The following is a 23257-nucleotide window of genomic DNA, read 5'->3' on the forward strand; positions in this document are numbered from 1 at the left end:
GACTAAGCATTTAAGCCATACCCCAAAGCTGAGGTTGTTGAGCCATGAAAACATCTTTCACCAATCACCCTCATGTTGCTGTAGCTGTTTAGTAAGCTGCTTAAGATTACTGATGCTTTTATTAATAGATTCTGAATTATCACTTACGTTCATGCAGCACATGCTGTCGAATTCTTTGCATCCGTGGCCTTGAGCCAACAGCAAAAAGGCAATGGCACTGCTTTGCAGTGTTGCATGTTGCACCGAGTCAACGGCAATTAGCATTGCTGAAATAGCGTCACTAGTAGCATTAGCTTCCTTTGCAAGCCAGCAACCAAGCTTGTTTAAAGAAGCTAAAGCATGAGGAGTACCCCCTGATAGTGTTATGCTGCCAGAGATGCACTCTGCAGTATTCCAGAAGGTTACCTTTGGATCACATTTTTCGTTAAGAACATGTGTGCTGCACCTAACCCAACGCTGCACCACAATAATTAGAGCAGTCTGATTTGGGTGAAACAAAGTTAGTTGGCCAATGGTGCATGGTTCACCAACAGCTTTGCCTGGTAAACCTTTCCAGACATGCTCTCCACATATCTCTAGCATGTCTAGTTCCTGTGGCTGCAAGGGCAAAGCTGGAAAGTCATGCATGATTCTCAGATCTTTGTACCATGTCTCATCCCATCCTGCAGTCTTTCGCCAGGTGTCCTGACACTACTACCTGGGCTGCAGTGTACCTGGTGCCATGCAGTTTTGCTGCACACTTTCATTGTACAGCTTACCAAAATGCTTCTTGTTGATGGGCACTCCTATCAAACACGTGCTGAAGGAATCACTGGGAGTTGACATGGAAATGCACATGGTCTCGGTATGCATAGCATTAACAAGGGTGATCCATACATTTGCTCCAGCCATCCTAGGGGGTGATCGATGTTTGTCCAGCCAAGCAGGTAACCACTTTGGACCTTTTATCAATAAAACACACATGTACCTTCTCCCCTAGGTTAGTAAATCAGCTAGGCCTTGCCATTGCACACCCAATTGTGAATCCTTACGTAAAACTTTTAGAAATTGGTTCCATGCATGCAGATTTCCAGAGCAGTATCACTCTGCCAGGGATCAAAATTGATGATCGGCATTCAAAAACTCTAGTGTAAATATCGCATTATCTAAATGTTCTTGAGGACCCACATTCTGCCTCTTTTGTTTTTGTTTTTTTTTATAACATGTGCATCTTTTACTTGATCACGTTTTTGGTGCAGAAACACCTGGGTCTGCATACTTCCAACCAGCCAGGGCCAAGGCTGGTCCAGGCACAAGGCCATGACTGGAAGGGTTTCCCTAACATATCCTACAAACAAACCTTTATTAATATCAGTTGGGAAAGTTCCTTATAAGTGAACATTCCTTGCAGATAACTACACTAAGTTATGATAGGTTCCAAAGTAGACAGTTTGGCTTGTCATCCATTCTTAGCTAAATAATCAATGGTAACATAAACAATCAATGAACAACCAAAGGAATGCATATAAGTAACATTAAATAATATCTTATGGCTAAATACCTTTATAAAACACTATGTATTCTCATTATGACATGCACAACATAGTCAGAAGTCCTAATCATATTGATCCTTTTTTGGGGCTTGCTTAAAAACAGAGGCCAGACAAAATTAAGAGATTAAAAGACGGTACATTGATTGAAGGGCCTTCAGGTACATTTCAGGCACCCCCCCCCCCCCCCCCCACACACACCCCCCCCCTACCCCAGGGGCTACACCCAAAATGGATGACCAGTCATGGGTTTTCACACTTTTATAAGTTTGATCCATTTGCATATTGAGGATTAATCTTTCAATTACAGCTTCAGGTAATGGAGTCATTTTACCCCAGGTTTGCTCCCCCCAACTCACTTTTGTTTACATCTCTCAGTAAGGTGTCCTAGATTCCCAGGCCTAGAGAGAAATTGTTTTGTCTTACCAAAATGTGAAGACAGTAGTTAACACTCTATATGGAGTTTAGAGCTATACACTAAAGAATTACAGGATTGCAAATATGAGAAATATACAAGCTAAAATCCTAATGCATCAATGTTAACCGTTTCTTGTGTAAAAATCCTTAAAACTAACACTGTTGCACAAAGTTCACCCTGTTGAGTGAACCACCTGTTTGATTTATTGCATATTTCCATTCATGATCTTCTTGCCATGTAATGCCCCCCTTCATTGCATGTCCTAATCTATCAACAAAAAGCATTACATGCACCAAGAACAAGGCTATGGCACACAACAGTTTGTTAGCGTTAAAGGCAAGTAAACAAGACTTCTGCAACAATGTGTCTGAAGAGAAAGAGAAAGAAAATCTGTGGCACAAAATCTGCCAATACTGTATGAAAATATCCTAATTTTCCCAAGAGACAGTGGCTAAGTATACAGAAAACCACAAATTACAACTCCCAGTCTATGATATTTATAAGGGACATTATCAACTATAAGCTACATTCTTTTATCTGGACAACAAATTTATTGATTAAGCTCTGGCAAAAGCAAATTTTTGGTTCAACCTGTGTACATGGGTAGTTTAAGCATAGGCCCTCTGTGGGCACTTTGCTAAAGTTTCCATTTGCAGAGTCAAATTGCGTATGGCTAGTCTATTTCTGAAGGTAGATATTTGTGGAATGAAGATGGATTCTAAAATCCATCCCACTATAGTTCCTGTACTGGGGTATTTCCAAATTTCATCACATTTAACTTTCCCCCATAGTCTGGTTCCCAGTGGTGACTCCTTCCATAAGGGACATAATATTCCCAGTGTCCATCGTATTCTTGATTCTCCTAAGGGTAAATGTGTAGTCCAGATTCCATTACTTCCCACCCATACTGTGGGTCCTAATGATTTTACCTTGTCCTGCTGACAGTCCATATCTCTCCAAGTCTGATTATTTGTTAGGTGAGACCAGGTGTCATTAAGAAAGGTAGAATAATTTCTACAAACACATCCTAACCATAGACCTTGAGCCACAGTTATGAGACTGTATCTCAGGATTTCTACTAGTACAAGTGAGTACAAGTGTATATTTGAGTGCCACTCCACTTTTCTTTTATCTTTGGATTCTTTTGCCTTGACGTTATTAAATTAGAAGATTTTATACTAACCTGTAAGGGGTCTTCTGGGAAGTCTGGACTCCCCTCCCAGTCCAGACACCACTGAACTGTCTGGATATATTCCCATTGTTGCGTTTGAGGGCTATTACATAGTTCCGGTATTTGACATCCCCAAGGGGTATAAGTGCAGTCTGTCAGCCGATAGATATTTCCTGAGGTTATTTCCAGATCCAGGTTTGAGATACTACAATTCTCAAGAGTATCATTCTTACATATCCATTGTAAGGAATATTCTCCTTCCATCCCTGTCCAATTGGCATGGGTGCAATTTCCTTCTTACAAATGTTTCCGAATTTTTGTCAAATTGCTGACTGAATCTCCCCACAGAACTGGATTTTCTGCAGAGGTTGGTGTTGGCAAACAAGCTGTTATAGAGGTTGCATTCTGTAATCTGCCAAAATCTTGCACTAGCTTTTCCCCTCCCTGAGATTAACAACATTGTTTCTATTACTATTATAAATATGCAATTATTTGTCATCCTTATCTAGATTCGATAAATAATTTCCCCCTAGAAAATCATATCATATGCCTAAAACAATAGGATTTATATATTAAAAAAAACTCCATGGTGTAATCAGTCTTGTTTCTGCTGTGTTTAATATGTGGTTGCTGGTTATATCCACATGTGATGAACCCAGGGTTCAATTCCTTCCAACTTAAGTGCCGTGTAGGTTACCAGGAAGACTTAAAAAAGGTCCTTTCCACTTTTCCTTCAAGGGTTCGGAGTTTCAGATCTTTACATATACAAAGTCCCCAGGTTGGTATGGGTAAATGGGTGCATCCAAAGCAACTGGTCCTGATAGGGTTATAAACCAAGAGTCCAGCAAGAGTTTTTCCTGAAGAAATCAAGTATAGATTTAAATCTGTTTCTCCCTTTAAATGTATTTCTCCAGGAATTGATGGTGTTTGATACGTTCATCCATACAGCAATTCATAGGGACTTTGGTTTTTGATCTCAATTGAATTCTGACTCACAAAAGAGCCAGAGGAATGGCCTGTGGCCATTTTAGGGAAGCTTCTTGGCACATTTTGCTAATTTGTCATTTTGTCTTGCTTTTCAAAGTCTGATTCATCCTTTCCACTTTTCCACTGGGTTGTGGTCATCAAGGTGTGTGTAAGTCCCATTTTATACTGTCCTGGTTTAGGGCAAATGTGGGAGAAAACGTCCAAAGGGTTTCCTCTAGAAAGCAGATTCAAACAGCCCCTCCCTCAACTGGTTCGGGAAAAGATTTCCTTGGAGAAAAGTGGAAAAAAACCTGTTTATTTAACAGGCAAAGCATTCACCAGCACAAAAAATGAACAATATTAAACAATAGAACCTCTCGCCACTCCAAAGAGATGACAAACTCAGAAAGTCCCCTTCGTGGGTTGCAGTTTGGCTCACTCAGTCTGTTATCAGTCTCTCTGGCGCTGGGAAATACCCCGGCCCAGGCCAGGCCAGGCCTCGGTGGGCCACAGGTGGCGAGTTCCCGGTGCTCTTCTGTGTTTTCAGTCCAGAGCAGGTTTGAACAGTTCCAAGAAAAAAAAAAACCACAGTCCAAGGAACTCCTCTGCCTCAGCTAGCTAAAAATGAGCTAAAAGCAAAGGAGAGCTCTCTCCCACTGTCCGTGCTGCAGACAACACAGTCCAGGAGAAGGAATGTGGAGGAGTGACTGCAGTTTCTGAAAAAAAATTGAGTGCCTCTTCTTTCTCCCCCTTCACTCTCGGAACCAGTCTTAAAGGTGTAAAACTTATTATCCAGCATAAACAGAACAGACGATTGGGGATACAAGAATCATAAAGTCACCCCAGGACATATACCCAGAGTTTTGCTCAACTGTTGCACCACGTCTGCTATAAAATGTGGGCCTCTATCTGAAGACATCTAAAGTGGCACCTCAAATATTGGTCTGATTTCTTTAAGCATGATTTCTACCACTTCCTTAGCTTTGTTGGGGCAAAAGGAAAAAGCTTCTGGCCATCTGGAAAAAGTATCTACCAATGCCAAAAGATACCTATACCTGTTTTGTCCAGGTAATTCAGAGAAATCTATTTGTCAGTAATCTCCAGGTGAATTTCCCTGTTTACTTGCTCCAGGAGGTGGCCTTTTCCCATTTATGGGATTGGTTTTTAAAATAAATTGGCCATTTTACCAAAATTGATTTTGCTATTTCAGTCATTCCCACACAAAGTAAAGAGTTTTGGAAACTAGATATCATGGACTCAATCCCCAGTGGGTTTTGTTATGTTCGTTTTCCATTATCTTCCTCATTATAGAAGATGGAACTATATAACCTGTTGGCTGTTATCCACCATCCCCCGCTGATTCTTAGTGGCTTTTAATGTATTTGATAAGCACTGATCCTCACTGTCATAATAAGGCTTAAATTCAGATATGTCAATTTGTCTTTGTGGTACTAATGCTAGGATGCCTTTTTCAGCTACTCCTCAAGCTGCTTTGTCTGCCAATTGGTTCCCACTATAACATTAGTTTGCCCAGACTGATGTGCTTTGCAATGCATCACTGCCACCTCCTTTGGTTTTTTAATTTCTTCCAAAAGTTGTAAAATTTCTTCTTTGTTTAATAGCTGATCCTTGAGCTGATAGAAAGCCTGTTTCCTACCATATAGCTCCATGGGCATGAATTACACCAAATGCATACCTAGAATCAGTCCAGATATTCACCCTTTTGCCTGCTGCCAAATTCAAAGCTTGTTTTAGTGCTATTATTTCTGCCTTTTGTGCTGATGTGTTTATCGGTAAAGATCAAGTTTCCAATACTTCAGTAGTAGTCACCACTGGGTATCCTGCCATCAGTTTTCCATCTTTCACGAAATTGCTCCCATCTGTGAACGATTCTAAATCAGGATTCTCTATTGGTTCGTCCTGCAGATCAGTTCTGCTGGAATATACCTGGTTGATAGTTTGGAGACAATCATGTGCCAGGGCTCCATCATCCACTGCCATTGGATTGAGGAACATGGCTGGATTTGTGGCTGCTGTCATCTTTAATTCCACATCATCCTGTTCCAAAAGCACAGCTTGGTATTTGAGCATCCTGATGGGGTATAGCAATCCTTTTGCTCTAATATGGATATCACCATGTGAGGGACAAAAAGAGTTATGTGCTGTTTAGTCATGAGCTTCCTGGCCTCTTGGATCAATAGAACAGTTACAGCAACTGCTCACAAGTGTCCTGGCCATCCTTTCCTTACATTGTCCAGCTGTTGGAGAAATAGCCCACAGGTCTTCTCCAGGTTCCAAACTTCTGCATCCGGACATCTGTAGGCGAGACTGGGGGTTAGCACGGTCGGGACGGACGGAGACGAGAGATCTCTGAAGCCAAGTCGTGGAACTTGTGGTTTATTGCGAAGGGCGTGGGTACAGGGCCCTGCTGGGAGCTGCCAGCTGCAGCTCGGAGCAGGCCCGAGAGAAGAGAGAGAATGAGAGGGTAATAACGTAAAAGGCAAGAGCTAAGAGCATAGAAAAGTGAGAGCAAGAGTAAGAGTAAGGGCGCAAGAGTAAAAGCAAGAGCAAGAGAACAAGAGCAAAAGCAAGAGTATGAGTATAAAGTTCCCATTACAATACAATAAATCATCTTACAAGACACACAGATTCAAGGTCTTTTAAAGCTGTTTTGTCCAATTAACTCTTAAAATATACTTTATTTCTACCTTTCTACCAATAATTATTTTTCTGTCCACATAATATCTGCATTGCAGTTCTTTCTAACCAATCACCCTGTGCTCCCAACACTTCAGAAAATGGAGTAGATGAAGAACAAGGAGATCATACAACGCCCAAAATCCTCCATCTTGTCTCTGATCTACCTCCATACTAAAACCCCAAAACTCTTAATTTTTTCACCCTGTGATAAACTATACTACTATCTATTTCACACACTCATAGATTCCAATTCATCCAAAGTCTTGGAAACTTTCTCCATGGACAAAGGTTAAAAGCAGTGTTCTCCTGGGGATCAGGACTTCTCAGGACAGGCAGAGAAATATTCCCTGTGCCCTGGGTTCCAACACTCGTCCTATCACTGCATACCCAGCTGATTGAGGGAGGTGATTCTGCCCCTCTACTCTCTTCTTGTGAGATCCCACCTGGAGTCCTGCATCCAGCTCTGGAGCCCCCAACACAAGACATTGACCTTTTAGAACAAGTCCAGAGGAGGCCACAAAGAGGATTGGAGGGCAGGAACACCTCCCTATGAAGAGAGGCTGAGAGACTTAGGGCTGTTCAGCCTAGAGAAGAGAATGCTCTGGAGTGACCTTAATGCAGCCTTACAGTACATAAAGGGGGCCTACAAGGTACATGGAGAGGGACTTTTCACAAGGGCATTGTCTTGGTTAGGAAAGACAGGTGTCTGCTAAGGAAGGCAGGACCCTCCCCTGAAATGGAAAAATGTAAACCCCCTCCCTCCAAAATGTTATACATTTTAAATTAAGGAGGGCTCTCAGGCAAAAATATGGGAGCAGGAATAACAGTTCTTTATTAGGGAAGAAAATAAAAAGATAAAATAAACAATGCAGTAAACTAAAACAACAGTGACAGAGTCAGAACACAACCTGACACCCTATTGGTCAGGGTGTTGGTAGCAGTCCAATTGGAATTTTGGCTGCAGTCCTCCTGGAGTGTCAGGTGTGGTTCTGTTGGAGCAGTGATCTTGTGGAAAGGTGTAGTCTTCCTCTGAAGATCTAGTGGAAGAGGCAGCTGTTCCTCTGGGAAATCCAGTGGAGAAAGCCGTGCTGGTGTTCCAGAATCTCAAGATTATATCTGGGTAGGAATGCTTGGCTCTTCCCTCTGGGTGGAGCATCTCACAATGGGATGCTATAGTTCTAATCAGTCATGCAGTGACATTCAATAGCCTGTTATCAGCAGATGTCTCCCCAGAAAGAGGATTGGTTGTGGAAGAGATAAGGAAAACTGCCCACTTAACAGAAGACAACTGCCATATAGATGGCAAATAGAATACAGTTTGCTTAGCAATCCAGGACAGGCATGCAGTGACAGGAGAAGGGGGAATGGCCTTAAGCTGAAGGAGAGCAAGTTTAGGTTAGCTATTAGGAAGAAGTTCTTTACTGTGAGTGTGGTGAGGCCCCAGCACAGGTTGCCCAGAGAGGTTGTGGACACCCCATCCCTGGAAGTGTTCAAGGCCAGGTTGGATGGGGTTACAAGTAACCTGGTCTAGTGAAAGGTGTCCCTGCCCATGGCTGGGAGTTAGAAGCAGGTAATCTTTAAGGTCCCACCCAACCCAAACCATTCTATGATTATATGATAAACTGTTGTGATCAGTTTTAAATGTTCAACTGAAAAGTTGGACTATTAATGACACAATTTAAATGGCAGAGTTCACTATAAAAGCTGCATTGAAAAACCTAAACCTATATATGTATTTTCAACTGCAATGTGAATTCTATAAAATATATGGCAAGGTAGCATATGATATAAACAGCTGTATCAAAGTATGAACATATTTTTAAAGTGAAAATTTTAGATTCTGGAATAGCATGCAAGAGGCCATAGAGCTGTGCTTTTAACTACATGCATGTGTTTATAAGGAACAGGATTCTCAGCCTGCAGTAGCAATGGGGAACTGCTATGCTGCTACCACACTAAGATGTGGGCTACTAAATCTGCACAGATCAGGAATCTACTGACAGTTCTCCTTCACAGAACCACATTTTGTTTCAGCCCATAGGGTACCAAGTCTTCTCAGCATTAAGCCTCTCACCACTGCTATGACCTGAATTGTTCTACTTACAGCCCACAGAATTTTACCCTTAGTGCATTACAAAGCCCCTACATATATTTTCACCTGGTTGGATTTGCATGCATTTAATCATATTTATCTGTTATTAAAAGTAGTATATTATAATGCATTAAACTATTCTTTATCATTTACTGTCAAATAAGAGGGAAGAAACAGCAGTTTTAATATATTACTGTTAGATGTTGACAATTCTGATCAACTAAGGCACAACTATTAATGCTGATCAAGTCATACTTAAGTCATTGAACTACATTTACTTACAGTGCATTAGATGTATGTATTATCAGTGAAAAAAGAGAGAAGGCCAGCATAACTTAAATATTTGAATTCTAATGTGCAATCAGTGTAAAGTGTTATGAACACTGCCCCAAGGGCACATAACTTCCTATACCTGTATTATGCTATTGGACAGCGGACAATCAGAATTCAGCCAGCTTCAAAATAATATACATAATGGACTATAATCATTCCGATCCTCCTGAAAATTGCATTCTGTGGCTAGTTTTTTCAGCACCTTAGTTAATTTAACTTGATTGTAACTGGAAGCATCTGACTATGATTTAGGCATGCTTATTGCTGTAAAAGAAATAAGCCCACTTTCAAACTTATTGTGCAAGTATTTTAATAAGATTTGCACACATCTCAAAGAATTCTATTGTATGACTCCCCGGTCTTGGAGTTAATTCAGCCTTAGAAGAATCAATCAAAGAGGTTGCGGATGGTGTAAGGGACATATCTTCAGATTTTCCCTGTGCATCACCATCTGAATCTTTTTGACAGGATCTACAGTTGCTTACAGAACCTGATCTCTGTGGAGTTGCAGTCCCAGATTTTGCTTCAGTAATTTCATCTGGGGGAAAATTGGAGAGAAGAGGAAAATTAATCATAAGAACAGCAAACTTCCCTTTTTCACACTTCCAATCTTGATTTTCTTAAATGTTGATTAATACATAAACAGCTTTTGCAACTGTATGTAGTTGATACAAAATTAAAGCTTATACATATATCAACATAATTAAATGTCCTTATGAACATTATTCTTGTGCTTTGAATTGTCCTCTAGGACTATCTAATCTAGTTTAGACCAGCACTCACCGCATTTTTCATGAAGTAGTTTCAGCAGCTAATAGCTAAATAGATTTAGCTTAAACTTAAAACAGAAACATGACAGCATCATAAGGTTAAATCAAATAACAATTTGAACATTGTGTAGATGCTTTTTGATAGTATTTTATTTGCTTTCTTTCTATTTGGTTATTCATACTTTGTATTTCCTTATAATTCATTGATACATTAAATGCTAGCATCTACATTCTTCATTTTTGGAAGTTTTTCTCTTTAATATGCATTTGGGCTGCAACAGTTTAAGTTTACTTCTAAGATGGAAGCATTTCTACCTCATACTGAAGGTAATTTTCTGCTGAAGTATCTCTATTCTTACTTTAAATACTCAACATTAGTTTTGACTTGCACCTGTCACCAGAAAAAGTTATTTCTAAGATAAGTTAGTGAACACAGAAGACATTGGATCTTCACATCAAAGCTACGTTAAACTACAGTTTGCAAGAGGGATAGAGAATGGCTAGCTGTGGTGGAGAGCAAGTCAGATCAGCTTCACTGTTGGAAGAGAGAGATGCCAAATCCATGCCCTAGGCTTGTATTTCCTCAAGAGTTGAGGCCAGGACTGCAGCTGCCCCAGCTGCATGGCTCTAAGCAGTCATCTCCCCTTCAACAGGAATGGCATTTGTCTTATGCTACAGTAGAGGTCAGTGCAGAAAAGGGACTAGTGCCCTGTATCAAATACTACTAGATCTAAGCAAGCACTCGTATGGTTAGAAGGGACAAGGCAACAATTTCATTGCCAAGTCAGATCAGGTTAAACTGTCATGAGACTCAGCCTTAGCCATCCTGTACTGTAATCCAGCCATATTCCAGTAAATCCTTTTTCCATTGCACGTTTTCCTAGGCATATCATGTACACTATTGGCTATAAATAATTTGCTTAAGTCTACTATGCTCTTAAACAAGCATTATGGCCAGTCTGTATTTGCTCCTCCATTTTCAGGAAGGTTTGACTTGCAGTTTGTGCTGGTTTTCACTGGAATAGTTAATTTTCTTCCTAGTAGCTAGCATGGGACTATGGTTTGGATTTGTGCTGAAACAGTGTGTGAAAATACAGGAATATTTTTGTTATTGCTGAGCAGAGCTTGCACAGCATCAAGGACTTTTCTGCTTCTCATACCACCCCACCAGTAAGTAGGCTGGGGATGCAAGAGAAGTTGGGAGGGAACACAGCTGGGACATCTGACTCCAACTGATGAAAGGGATATTCCAGACCATATGACATCATGCTCAGCATATAAAGCTGAGGGAAGAAGGAAGTGGGGGATGTTTGGAGTGATGGCATTTGTCTTCCCAAGTAACTGTTATGCATGACGGAAATGGCTGAACACCTGCCTGCCCATGGGAAGGAGCGACCAAATTTCTTGTTTTGCTTTGCTTGCACATGTGGCTTTTGCTTTCTGTATTAAACTGTCTCTATCTAAACCCATGAGTTTTCTCAGTTTTATCCTTTTGATTGTCTCCCCCATTCTACCAGGGGACAGTGAAGGAGCAGCTGTGTAAGGCTTAGTTCCCAGCTGGGCTTAAACCACAGCAGAGTTGTATGCTGTGATATTGTCACTCTATAACAGTTTTTTCTACAGATCTGTCCAACTGCTTTCAAGACTTCACTTACTGAAAGTGTATGCCCATCTTAAATTTTGTCTACTCCTAACATTGTTGGGTTGGACTTTGCTGACAGCTAAATCCCCAGCCAGCCCTTCATTCACTCCACCCTACCCTTAGTGCAATGGAGGAGGAGAATTGGAAAGACAAAAGCAAGAAAACTCATAGATTGAGATAAACAGCTTACTAAGATGAAGGAAGAAAGAAAAAATGTCATGCAAAGGCAACCACGTGCCACCTCCTATAAGCATACTAACACGCAGCCAGTCTCTGAACAATGGCTACCTTCCCCAAACTCCCATCCACTCAGATTTTTTGCTAAGCATGGCATCATATAGCATGACATCACTTTGATCAAGCCAGGTCAGCAGTTCAGGTTATGTCCCCATAAAACTTCTTATTCACCCCCAGCCTACTCGTTGGGTGCACCACAGTGAGAAAACAGAAAGACTAGATACTATGCAAATACTGTTCAGCAATAGCCAGAACACTGTTTTAGTCACAGATCAAAACCACAGCACCATACCAGCTACAATGAAGAAAGTTAACTCCATCTCAGCCAGATGCAGTACAGCAATGTACAGCTAAAGTTAAATTTGCATGCCTAAATGCTGAGCTTTATCTTCACTAGGAAAATATGTTCCCATGCTTACTTCAGATCTAAATTAAAGTTTAAATTTGGGGGTAAGGCCACAGAACCAGTTTAGGTTGATTCAAAACTCACCTCCAACAATCCTTCCCCTTTTGCACCAGCAATATTAGTGCTGGTGCAGACACAAAATGGAGCAGTTTGAGAGTTGATATAGCTAAAGTGATTATTTAAGGAATGAAACAGCTAACCATCTGATCATAGGAACACTAGACAAGGAAGGAATAAAGAAACATCAATGCAGATCTAGCTTGGCTTAAACTAATAAACACTTACATCACTTATAAACAAGTAAGTTAAGACATGTTTGCATTTAAAATTATTCCACTTACAAGTCCATTGACTTATGTATGTCTTTACATACCATCAATGCTACGGAAGTCCAGTAAGTACGTCCTGCTATCCACCTGATACAACTGTAGACTCATTTTGGAATATGCGCTTGTCACTGGATTCTTGCTTCGAACACGCAGATAGTATGGATTTACAACCTAGTACACAAGAGATTTGACTTAGTAACTAGAACTGTTTTAGAAGCACTGCACATTGTTTTTCTTATTTCAAGTCAATGATGATATTAAGTGATTTCAGGTTTACCTGCCAGAGTTTTTATTACCAACAAAAACACACCAAAAAAACCTCAAACAAAACACCCTACTCAACATATTCCCAGAGCCCCAGTAGAAAGATTAAACACATTAGCAAGATTATTCCTGCCAGCATAAATAGCCTTCCTCCCCAAACCCTTCCTGCACAGCAAACACAAGTAGTCAGTACAGGCACACAAGACTATTTTCCACAGCACAGGAGAACACAGTTTCATACTTCAAGGCTATGTTATTACACAGCTCAAAAAAAATTTACTGTTGTCTGCTGTAAAGACTCTTTATTCTTTACCTTCCATTCATAATCCAGTTGTTTAATTGCTCGACAAACTTCAGACATGATATCATTTGGTCTACTCTGACTCCGTATTCCCAAGTGCCACTTCGCTCTTCTTACACCTTGGTGTTTTGACTTCTGTGGATTCAGCTCATCAAGAGTATGGCGGGGACGTAGTGCTTCAGCTACTAAGAATGGCACTCTTTCAGGATGAGGTCGACACAGATTGTGATCATCAAGAAAAAAATCTGGTGGGCTTGTAGCCATGTAGAAGTCTTTAGCCTCATTCATTATTCTTCTATTATCTATAATGAGGTGATAAGCAACCACTAAAGGGTCCTGATGATTTTGGCTGTACAGACAACTTAGCACTTCTTCTTCAGTGCATTCAAACTTCTCACACACTTCTTTTAAGGCTTCATCATCAATCATGGTAGAACTATATGATGGGTCTTCAGGAAACAGGTACTTGGGAAGGTCCTGCTTAAACCATTCATGTTCTCTAGATTTAAAAATAAAATCTGAGTATATATATGCAAAGCAAGCATTTTTATTATTAAATTATTTTAAAAATAAAATTATTCTTAGTCTATACAAAAAAGATCAACAGTTGTCAATAAAAGTCCCCTTCTGTGCAACACAACAGTACATAGTGAAAAGTAATCATCTCCTTCACAAGATTTTGCTAGATATTTTGCAGGAGACTGAAAAATGCCTCTTTCCTCTAAGGGTTTCAACTACCTGATCATGAATAATATCTTTGTATAAGTCAACCAGCTTTTTATATAAATAGTTGTGGTTTTGGCATTGGGTTTGTAGTTAGAGGCAGTAAAAAGAAAAACAATTTTAGTTTTGAGATATTTTCAACTGAAGTATATATGCTACCCAATCAAAGCTATCACTCCCCAAGTACATACAGAAGAATATTTAACAAATTAAAGAAATCTTGATACTGAATAGTTTTTTTTTAGTAGATGTTTGAACACTGAAGTCACATGCTCCCCACCCCCAACAAGCTGCCTATGAGTTTTCCATTCAGAAAACACCTGCTGTCTCTTCAAGCCTTAAAGAGTTGAGGGAAGGCTACAGAAGAGTTGATCTGTACCTCTTTACTAGTGTATCCATGGGCTAAGAGTGAAAAGTAAATATATAGAAGGAACCAAATACTTAGGTTGCCCAATCATACAGAAATAAATAATTTTGTGTGCCTAGAGTAAGCTGTTTAACTAGTCTAAGGATACAATATAATGCTAATTTTATAAGTATCCTATTCTATAGCATAAAAAATTGCTACAGATTTAAGAGCAGTTATATTGATCAAGCTCTAGTCAGTATGAGCCTGAGAACATGCCTCAGCACAACTGTATTGAGCAAAATGTACTTTCATCATATGAAAGCAATTAACTTAGAAGTATAAGAAGTTTTTCCTATATGATTATAAAGCACAGCTCTAGCTGAATAACTGAATATTTTGTTACTATTTGTTACAGTGGGCCTCTTTCTTTGCATGCACATACCACTAGAAAAATTAAGGGAGTCAATTAAAGTCAAAAGTTTATCTTTTAAACTGAGATGATGTCTCATAGCTAACAAGACAAAATTGTTTAGGATTTAAAAATCCATCCATGCTCTGTAGTCAACATTTTTCAACATCTTTTTTCATATCACTTCTCTTTCTGACTTATTTGACATGACTTAGATGAATGGATAGGAACTTAGCTTAAGTTTTACAATGTTTAATTCTCAGTGCTTTGATTTCTGCAAGGCTTCTCAATGACTTCTATGACTCGGTCTTCAACAGCAAGTGCTCCAGCCACACCCCCCCAAGTTAAGAAAGGGAGTGGGAGAATGAAGACCCTAAGCCCACTGTAGAAAAATATCAGGTTCAAGACTATGTAAAGAACCTGAATGCGCACAAGTCCATGGGACCCAATGAGATTCATTCATGGGTCCTGAGGGAGCTGGCAGAGAAAGTTGCTAAGCCACCATCCATCATTTTTGAAAAATCGTGGCAGTCAGGTGAACTTCCCAAGGACTGGAAAAAAGGAAATACAATTCTCATTTTTAAAAAGGGGAAAGCAGAAGACCCAGGGTACTACAGCCCAGTCAGTCTCACCTCTGTGCCAGGCAAGATCATGGAGCAGATTCTCCTGGAAATTATGCTAAGGCACATGGAAAACAGAGGTGATTGTTAACAGCCAACATGGCTTTATAAAAGGGAAATCATGCCTGACAAATTTGGTGACCTTCTGTGACAGGACTACAGCATTGGTAGATGGGGCAGAGCAACTGATATCATCTGCCTGGACTTGCACAAAGTGTTTGACACTGTCCCGCATGACATCCTTGTCTCCAAATTGGAGAGACATGGATTTGATGGATGGCCTACTTGGTGGATAAAGAACTGGCTGGCCGGTCACATGCAGAGAGTTGGGGTCAACAGCTCATTGTCCATGTGGAGACCAGTGATGAGTGGTGTCCCTCAGGGGTGGGTACTGGGGCCAATACTGTTCAGCATCTTTGTTGACAACATGGACAGTGGGATTGAGGGCACCCCCAGCAAATTTGCTGACAACACCAAGCTGTGTGGTGCAGTTGACACAATGGAGGGAAAGGATGCCATCTAGAGGGACTTTGACACTCTTGAGAAGTGGGCCTGTGTAAACCTCATCAAGTTCAACAAAACTAAGTGCAAAGTCCTACACCTGGGTCAAAGAAATCCCAGGCACACCTACAGGTTGGGCAGAGAAGTGATTGAGAGCAGCTCTGCAGAGAAGGACTTGAGGATGATAAGTAATGAAAAACTCACCATGAGCTGGTAGTCAGCGCTCACAGAAAGCCAATGGAATCCTGGACTTCATCCAAAGGAGCGTGGCTAGCAGGGTGAGGGGGGGTGATCCTCCCCCTCTGTTCTGCTCTTGTGACACCCTACCTGGAGTACTGCATTCAGGTCTGGTGTCCCCAACATAAGGACATGGATTTGTTGGAGCAAGTCCAGAGAAGGAAGACTAACTTGATAAGAGGATTGGAGCACCTTCTCTATGAAGACAGGATGAGAAAGTTTGGACTGTTCAGCCTGGAGAACTCACAGCACCTTCCAGTATCTGAAGGAGCCTACAGGGCAGGCAGAGAGGGACTCTTTGTTAAGAACTGTAGTGATAGGACAAGGAGTAATGGGTACAAACTGAAAGAGGGGAAACTTAGGTTAGATATTAGAAAGAAATTCTTTATTGTGGGCGTGGTCAGGCACTGGGACAGGTTGCCCAGGAGGTTGTGGATGCCCCATCTCTGGAAGTGTTCAAGGCCAGGTTGGATAAGGCCTTGAGCTATGGAGACAGAGTACAATGGAACTGATAAAGGAGCCTGATATCTTAGGCCTGCCTGATCGAGCAGAAACCATGGGAGAGACAGACACAGATAACTGCTCCCTGGTGTAGAAGTGACCAAGAGACATGTTGTGAAACTTTGTGATAAGATAATGATTACCAGGTAACAGATGTCATGAAGAATGTGCAACCAATGGGAAATTGTTACCAAAAACAGAACCCTATATAAGTGTCATACAAGTCAACCCTATATAAATACTTTGTATTCTCAATAAAAATCGGCTTCTGATGCAAGTTCAGATGTCCCCGTCTCTCCATCGCTGATAATTGGTAGTCCCGTGTGAAGAGCAAGAATCAGCCTATCTGGCTGCAGTCGGTGAGCCCCTCGGAACTGGAAGTGCTAGTGCGAGAACCAGTAGTGGGCCCGAAATAATCTCTCCACGAAGAAGGAGGTGAGCCAGGGGGAACATGGGACAAAGCATGTCTAAAGAGAGAGTCATTTTTGAACTAATGCTTGCTTTGCTTGTAAAACATGGCAAGTCCTTGCCAAAGCTGGACTTGAAGCTCATTCTAAAATGGGTGGCTGGTAAATGTTCTGACATTACCGCCTCCTCTATTTTTACAACTGCTGTTTGGGATGATGTGGGAGTTAAGATCTATGATTTAGCCACTACGGGACACAAGCTGGCAATGTGTATGCTCCTGTCCTGGAGAATGATTTTTGAGACATTGAAAAAGCAAGAGCAGTCTCAGGCTGTATCCACTGCAGATATTGCTGGCCTCCTACCCCGCTCTGACTCTCCCTACCCACTTGAAACTGGTGCCCCTGATACTGAAGAGTGGCTGCAGCCATCAACCTCCCCTCTGCCCAGATAAAGGAGGGGAAGGCATCCTGTCTCACGGTTGTTAACAGCCTAGATCACTACCTGCGGCTCTAGCAGTGAAGAGGACAGGGACCCCATTGATCTGGGACCTTCAGATTATGAGACTGATCTATTCCCTCCTGACCCTCATGATAACTGGATGCGGTTAAAGAAAAAGGCTCTTAAGGAGGGGGATTTAGATAGCGCAGCGAAAATAGTTGCGCCAGTCAGGCTTTGCAGCACCAAGGGAAACAACCCACAGTGGGAACCCCTCACTATTCGGAAATTAAGGGACTACACCACACGGCTGCAGAACATGGGCTAGGGCCTCCCTATTTTGTTAATCTTTTACAGTCTACATTGTCAACTCATCCTATGACCCCCACGTGATTTAAAGGGACTGGCGAAATTATTATTAACCCCAACTCACTATGCTATTTTTGATGCTCAGTGGAAAAAGGGGTTAGAAGCTTTGCTTGTAAGATTTGTAGGGCATACAAACCAGAATATCACAGCCCTCATGATTGACCACTTGGCTGGAGAAGGGGCGCATTCAGATCCTGTGGGGCAAGCACGCATTCCTACAGAAGCCCTTGAGGGCATTAATGAAGCTGCGCTCATCACATTTTTAAAGGTTCCCGATGCTGCGACCCCCCCCCCAAAAGTATTTACTAATGTAAAGCAAGGACCGGTTGAATCTTATATGCAATTTCTTGACCACTTAAAACAAGCTTGTGAAAGACAAATTGAGAATTACATTGCCAGAGAGGTGTTGCTTTTAAAATTAGCTGTTGAAAATGCTAATGAGGACTGTAAAAAACTGCTTAAGTCCTTGCCTAAGGAGGAACCCACCCTGCTGGAAATGATTGAGGCATGTAATTGCCTTGGCACACTTCAGCATACAGCAACAGTTACTTATGAGGCTGTGGGGGCTGGTATAGCTAATGCCTTTGCATCTTTGAAGATTACGCCAGGGGACCCACAAACATGCTTTGGGTGCGGGAAATCTGGGCATTTGAAAAATGACTGTTTCCAAAAGGGGGAGGCCAGATCCAAAGCTCACAGTATTTGCCCTCAGTGCCATAAAGGAAGGCATTATGCTAATCAATGTCATTCCAAGTATGATTTTGAAGGGCGTCCGATATCGGGAAATTGGAGCTGAAGCATGGGGCGGCACCACGTACAGACAAAAATGCTCCACCTGATGCCTCAGAGCGGAACACAGCAAGTCTCAGCCCAGCCACCGCCACAATCAGCCTTTACCACCCCCCACACCAGGAAGTGCCGGACTGGACCTGGCAACTGCCATCACAGTAACGTTACTTGATTCATCTTTTCATTTGCTTCCCACAGGAGTTTTTGGACCACCAGGGCAGCATATGCATGCATTGCTTTTAGGTTAGTCATCCACCTCTTTGATGAGACTGTTTGTTCTCTCTGGGTTTATAGACTCTATGAAATTATGATTATGGCCTGGACACCTCGACCACCTTGCACCATTCCACAAGGAACTCAAATAGTTCAATTGCTTTTACTTCCCCAAACCATGAGCGTACCATTCACAGATGTAATGCGATAAGGGGGATTTGGGTCTACTGGAACACCCAAGTATGCTGGGTACAACCTATATTAGAACAATGCCCCACATGCTGATGTACCCTGACATTAAAAGGACAAGAGATAACACTTGTAAGTCTCATAGACACAGAGGCTGACATTAAAGTTATCTCTCAAGCTAAACGGCCCTTACAATGGTCCCTTGCTGAAGTGCCTCAGGCACTTTCAGGCATTGGAGGGAGCAGCTGTAGGTATCAAAGCTGGCACTTGATATAGATCAAAGGCCCTGAGGGACACCTAGCCTCAGTCAAACCGTTTGTGTTACCAGTGCCGATGGTGCTATTGGGGGTTCTCTACCAATGGAACTTAAGAATTCAATCAGATTTTTAATGGGGGCCATTGAAGTGTGCAACACTTTAAAACCAACCTGAAAAACAGAAAATCCAGTTTGGGTGCATCAATTGCCCCTACCATTGCAAAAACTGTGTGCATTAATGGAGTTGGTCCAACAACAACTCCAGAAAGGACATATTGTCCCTTCTACCAGTCCTTGGAATTCTTCTGTGTTTGTTATCAAAAAACAAACTGGCAAGTGGCATTTACTCCACGATCTTCAAAAAATTAATGCAGCTATGGAGGACATGGGGGCATTACAGCCTGGTCTCCCATCTCCTACCATGATCCCCCAAAACTGGCACTTGACTGTTATTGATTTAAAAGATTGATTTTTTGATATTCCTTTAAATCCTGATGATGCTCCTAAATTTGCCTTTTCAGTTTTAACCACAAACATGCAGGTGCCCTTACAGTGATACCACTGGGTTGTTTTACCAAAAGGCATGAAAAACTCCCGTACTATTTGCCAGTGATATGTTGCTAAGGTACTCAGTCATGTTCATCAACAAATGCCTAATATTCTTTTTTATCATCATATGGATGATGTTCTTGTAGCAGCTGAAGAACAGGAAGTCATGGAGAAAACCTTAGCCCTTGTCACAGAAGCTGTAAATCAGGCAGGGCTTTGCATAGCTCCTGAAAAGGTACAAAAACACCTCCCATAGAGGTATTTGCGGTGGCACATTGGAGTCCATTCAATTTCCCCCCAAGCTCTGCGAATTCAGACAAACATTTGCACCTTACATGATGTGCAAAAACTTTTGGGAGCAATCAACTGGGTGTGCTCCTTGTTAGGAATTTCAAATGCAGAGCTAAGTCCTTTGAATTGCTAAAAGAAGACTCAGACCTTTTATCACCTAGGTAACTTTACAAGCTCAGCAGGCGCTGCAATGCATATCTGATGCCTTAGTAAGCTGACAAGCTGCACACTGGGCGCCTGAACTGCCTTTTTTGTAATAATTTTGCATCCAGCAAAACAACCCCACACTTTGATTTATCAATGAGACTCCAAGGCACTAGACCCTTTGCTTATCATTGAATGGATTTTTTTACAACACCAAATGACCAAAACCATCAGTACTCAACATGAAATGATGGCCTAACTAGTTGTTAAGGCCTGATAAAGACTCACTTCTCTTGCAGGAGTGGAATTTTCCACTATCTTCCTACCTCTTACCACCTTTTATTAGAATTGAATATTTCAGGAATCAGAGGCTGTTCAGATGGCCTTTGCCAAATTCAGCGGACAAATCTCAATACATCCTCCAAAACATAAGCTTTTAACACCTCTATTTCAATTGATAGAAAAACCAAAGAAGAGTGAGGTTCCACTTCAAGCCTTAACAGTATTCATAGATGGTTCTGGTTGCTCTGATAAATCAGAGGCAATATGGAGAGGCCCCTCTACTAGTGCCTGGAGAGCAGATGTATCCACAATTGAGTGGTCCCCCCAAATTGTTGAACTTGCTGCTGTTGTCAGAGCTTTTCAAAAATTTTCTGTTCCTTTCAATGTGGTTACAGATTCAGCTTATGTTGCAGGAATCATGATGAGAGCTGAAGCATCAGAGAGGTTGAAAATTCACAACTTTTTAATTGGTTGCAGCTCCTTGTTTTTTCTTATAAAATAGAACATCTCCTTACTTTGTTATGCATATTCGATTGCATATAGACCTTTCCAGATTTTTGACTGAAGGGAACAGGCAAGCTGACCTTTGAACAATGCCTGTACTACAAACTGTTCTACCTAATAAGATAGAACAGGCTAAATTGAGCCATTCTTTTTTTCACCAAAATGCTGCTGCTTTGCTTCGACACATTGGCATTACCAAAGCCCAAGCTTCAGCAATTATTGCTGTTTGTCCTGATTGCCAAAGGTGTTCTTTTCCCTCTGTTGCAGGAGGTGTTAATCCCAGAGGGTTTCAGAGCCTTCAAATCTGGCAGTCAGACTTTACCCATTTTTCTGAATTTGGTTGTTTAAAATACATTCATTCCTCTATTGGTACCTTTTTTGGTGCTCTTTTTGCATCAGCCCATTCAAGGGAAACAGCTAAAGATGTCTGTAGACACTTCACTGCTGTTTTTGCCACTCTTGGTATACCATCTGAAGTAAGGACAGACAATGGACCAGCTTATACTTCCCGTCGAGTTACTACCTTTTTTGCCTTATGGGGAATTATGCACAAAACAAGTATTTCTCATTCCCCAACAGGCCAGTCTATCACTGAATGGGCTTATGGCTCCCTCAAGCATCTCTTAAGTCAACAGAAGGGAGGAAACGGAGATGGCATCCCTGCCGAGAGACTACAGAAAGCCCTTTATGCTTTTAACTCTTTGCACGGTTCTTTGATGGACCCCAACCCACTGATTGTTCGACATTTTGTCATTTACAATTGCAACAAAAGGAAAAACCCCCGGTTTTAGTGAAGGATCCAGAATCCAGTAAAATATCGGGGCCTTATCCTTTGGTCACCTGGGGTAGTGGTTTTGCTTGTGTCTCCACAGAGAATGGTACAGGGTGGATTCCACCAAAGAATGTGAAGCCATTTACAGAACCTTTGCATCACCAGAAGATTCACCTTTAACACCAACATCGGAGGAGAATCCTTGTGAACAGGACCTCGCCATCACATCAGCACCTGTTTGACCTATGCAAATGTGTTGAATATGGGATACTGTGGTACTGCACATCTCATAAAAGGCAAGGTGCTTGCTGTTAATGTGATCCAATGAGAAGCAGCAGAAATAACACACAAATTCAACAATTAGTGTGTGGGTATAAGTTTGATCTACCTGAACAATCGGAAATTACTCCAAAGCAGTGGCTTATTCCTACTGAGAATAAGGATAAATGATGACCTCCTGAATACTATGGTATTTACTGGGAATTGTTTCTAGTGCTCAGACATGGCCTGTTAACCAACCTAAAACAGATGTTTGGGTAACCTTAGTGAATGTTACAGGACAAGATACGTTGTGTTTGGCCACTGCATCCCCTGATAATCCTTTTTCAACGTGCCTTGCTGCTCTGCCCTTAGACAATTGGCCTTGCCTGAGTCAGGCAAATACAATGTTGCAAAACAGCAATCATGCTGACGCCTGGGATCAATGGACCCCTTATTTTCCTTGGTGCCCCTTGAGCCTCAAGAGTTTGAACTCCTGGGCTCAGTGAAAATGGATCTTTGTGTAAGCTTTAATTATTTTGGGAAAAATCAGTCTAAGGCTTGGGATGTTTCCCCTCATTATCCTGTCTGTAAAAATGCGAGCGCTTGGTGTAATTATATATCCAGGATTTTTTCTTGCTCAACCAATGCTCCATTATTTTTACCTCCTGGAGTATTTTTAATTTGTGGGGATTGGGCTTGGTCTGCCATCCCATAGCATATTAAAAGGAAGACCATGTAGCCTTGGGCGATTATCCCTTTTAACCCCAAACACGTCCGTGAGTTTTTGTCACGGTATGATAGGTTGGATTCAAACCTATATAGGGGACCCTCAGCCAACCGTGTTCAAGTTTAGATGCAAGCACACCACTGGCCAGAGATCTGAGTGGAGAGAGATCTCAACCAATCAGCTGTTTTAACACGGGACGTTCAAATCCCCTATATAAAGAGTCTTCCATAATAAACTGCTGCTGTTTGTCTCATGATCTTCGGAGAGTTCATGTAGTTTGTCTGTCTCTGACCACAACCTCACGTAACATGTGGTGCTCCTGTGTGAGGACACAGCCATCTCTGTGTACAGTGCAGGGGAGACAAAAAACAGCATAGGAGCCGGAGAAGTTGGAAAAGCTGAAAAAAAACCCCAAATGGCATAGGAGCCAGAGAAGCTGAAAAAGCTGAAAAATAAAAGAAAAACCCCACCAAAGAAATCGTGGCTTTGTCTCTGTACAGGATCATCCAGTTATGAAGGTATGGAAACTTCTTCTTGAGGAATGGGATGTAGATTATGATGGAGAGGCAT

General features: G+C 41.6%; 1 protein-coding gene across 2 annotated transcripts in view; it reads right to left on the reverse strand.

Moving 5' to 3' along the window:
* Positions 1–7593: 7593 nt before the first annotated feature.
* The window catches only part of LOC132341460 (5'-AMP-activated protein kinase catalytic subunit alpha-1-like), a 66683-nt gene continuing 51019 nt past the window's right edge, over positions 7594–23257 (reverse strand). For both annotated transcript variants that reach the window (XM_059873044.1, XM_059873045.1), the window contains 3 exons: positions 13171–13657; positions 12638–12764; positions 7594–9747 (listed from right to left, as the gene is read on the reverse strand). In XM_059873044.1, coding sequence (XP_059729027.1) covers positions 9503–9747; positions 12638–12764; positions 13171–13657 — 859 coding nt within the window. In that variant the 3' untranslated portion in view covers positions 7594–9502. The remainder of the gene's footprint in view (positions 9748–12637; positions 12765–13170; positions 13658–23257) is intronic.

The sequence above is a fragment of the Haemorhous mexicanus genome, chromosome W (genome assembly GCF_027477595.1).
Source record: "Haemorhous mexicanus isolate bHaeMex1 chromosome W, bHaeMex1.pri, whole genome shotgun sequence".
Classification (NCBI taxonomy): domain Eukaryota; kingdom Metazoa; phylum Chordata; class Aves; order Passeriformes; family Fringillidae; genus Haemorhous; species Haemorhous mexicanus.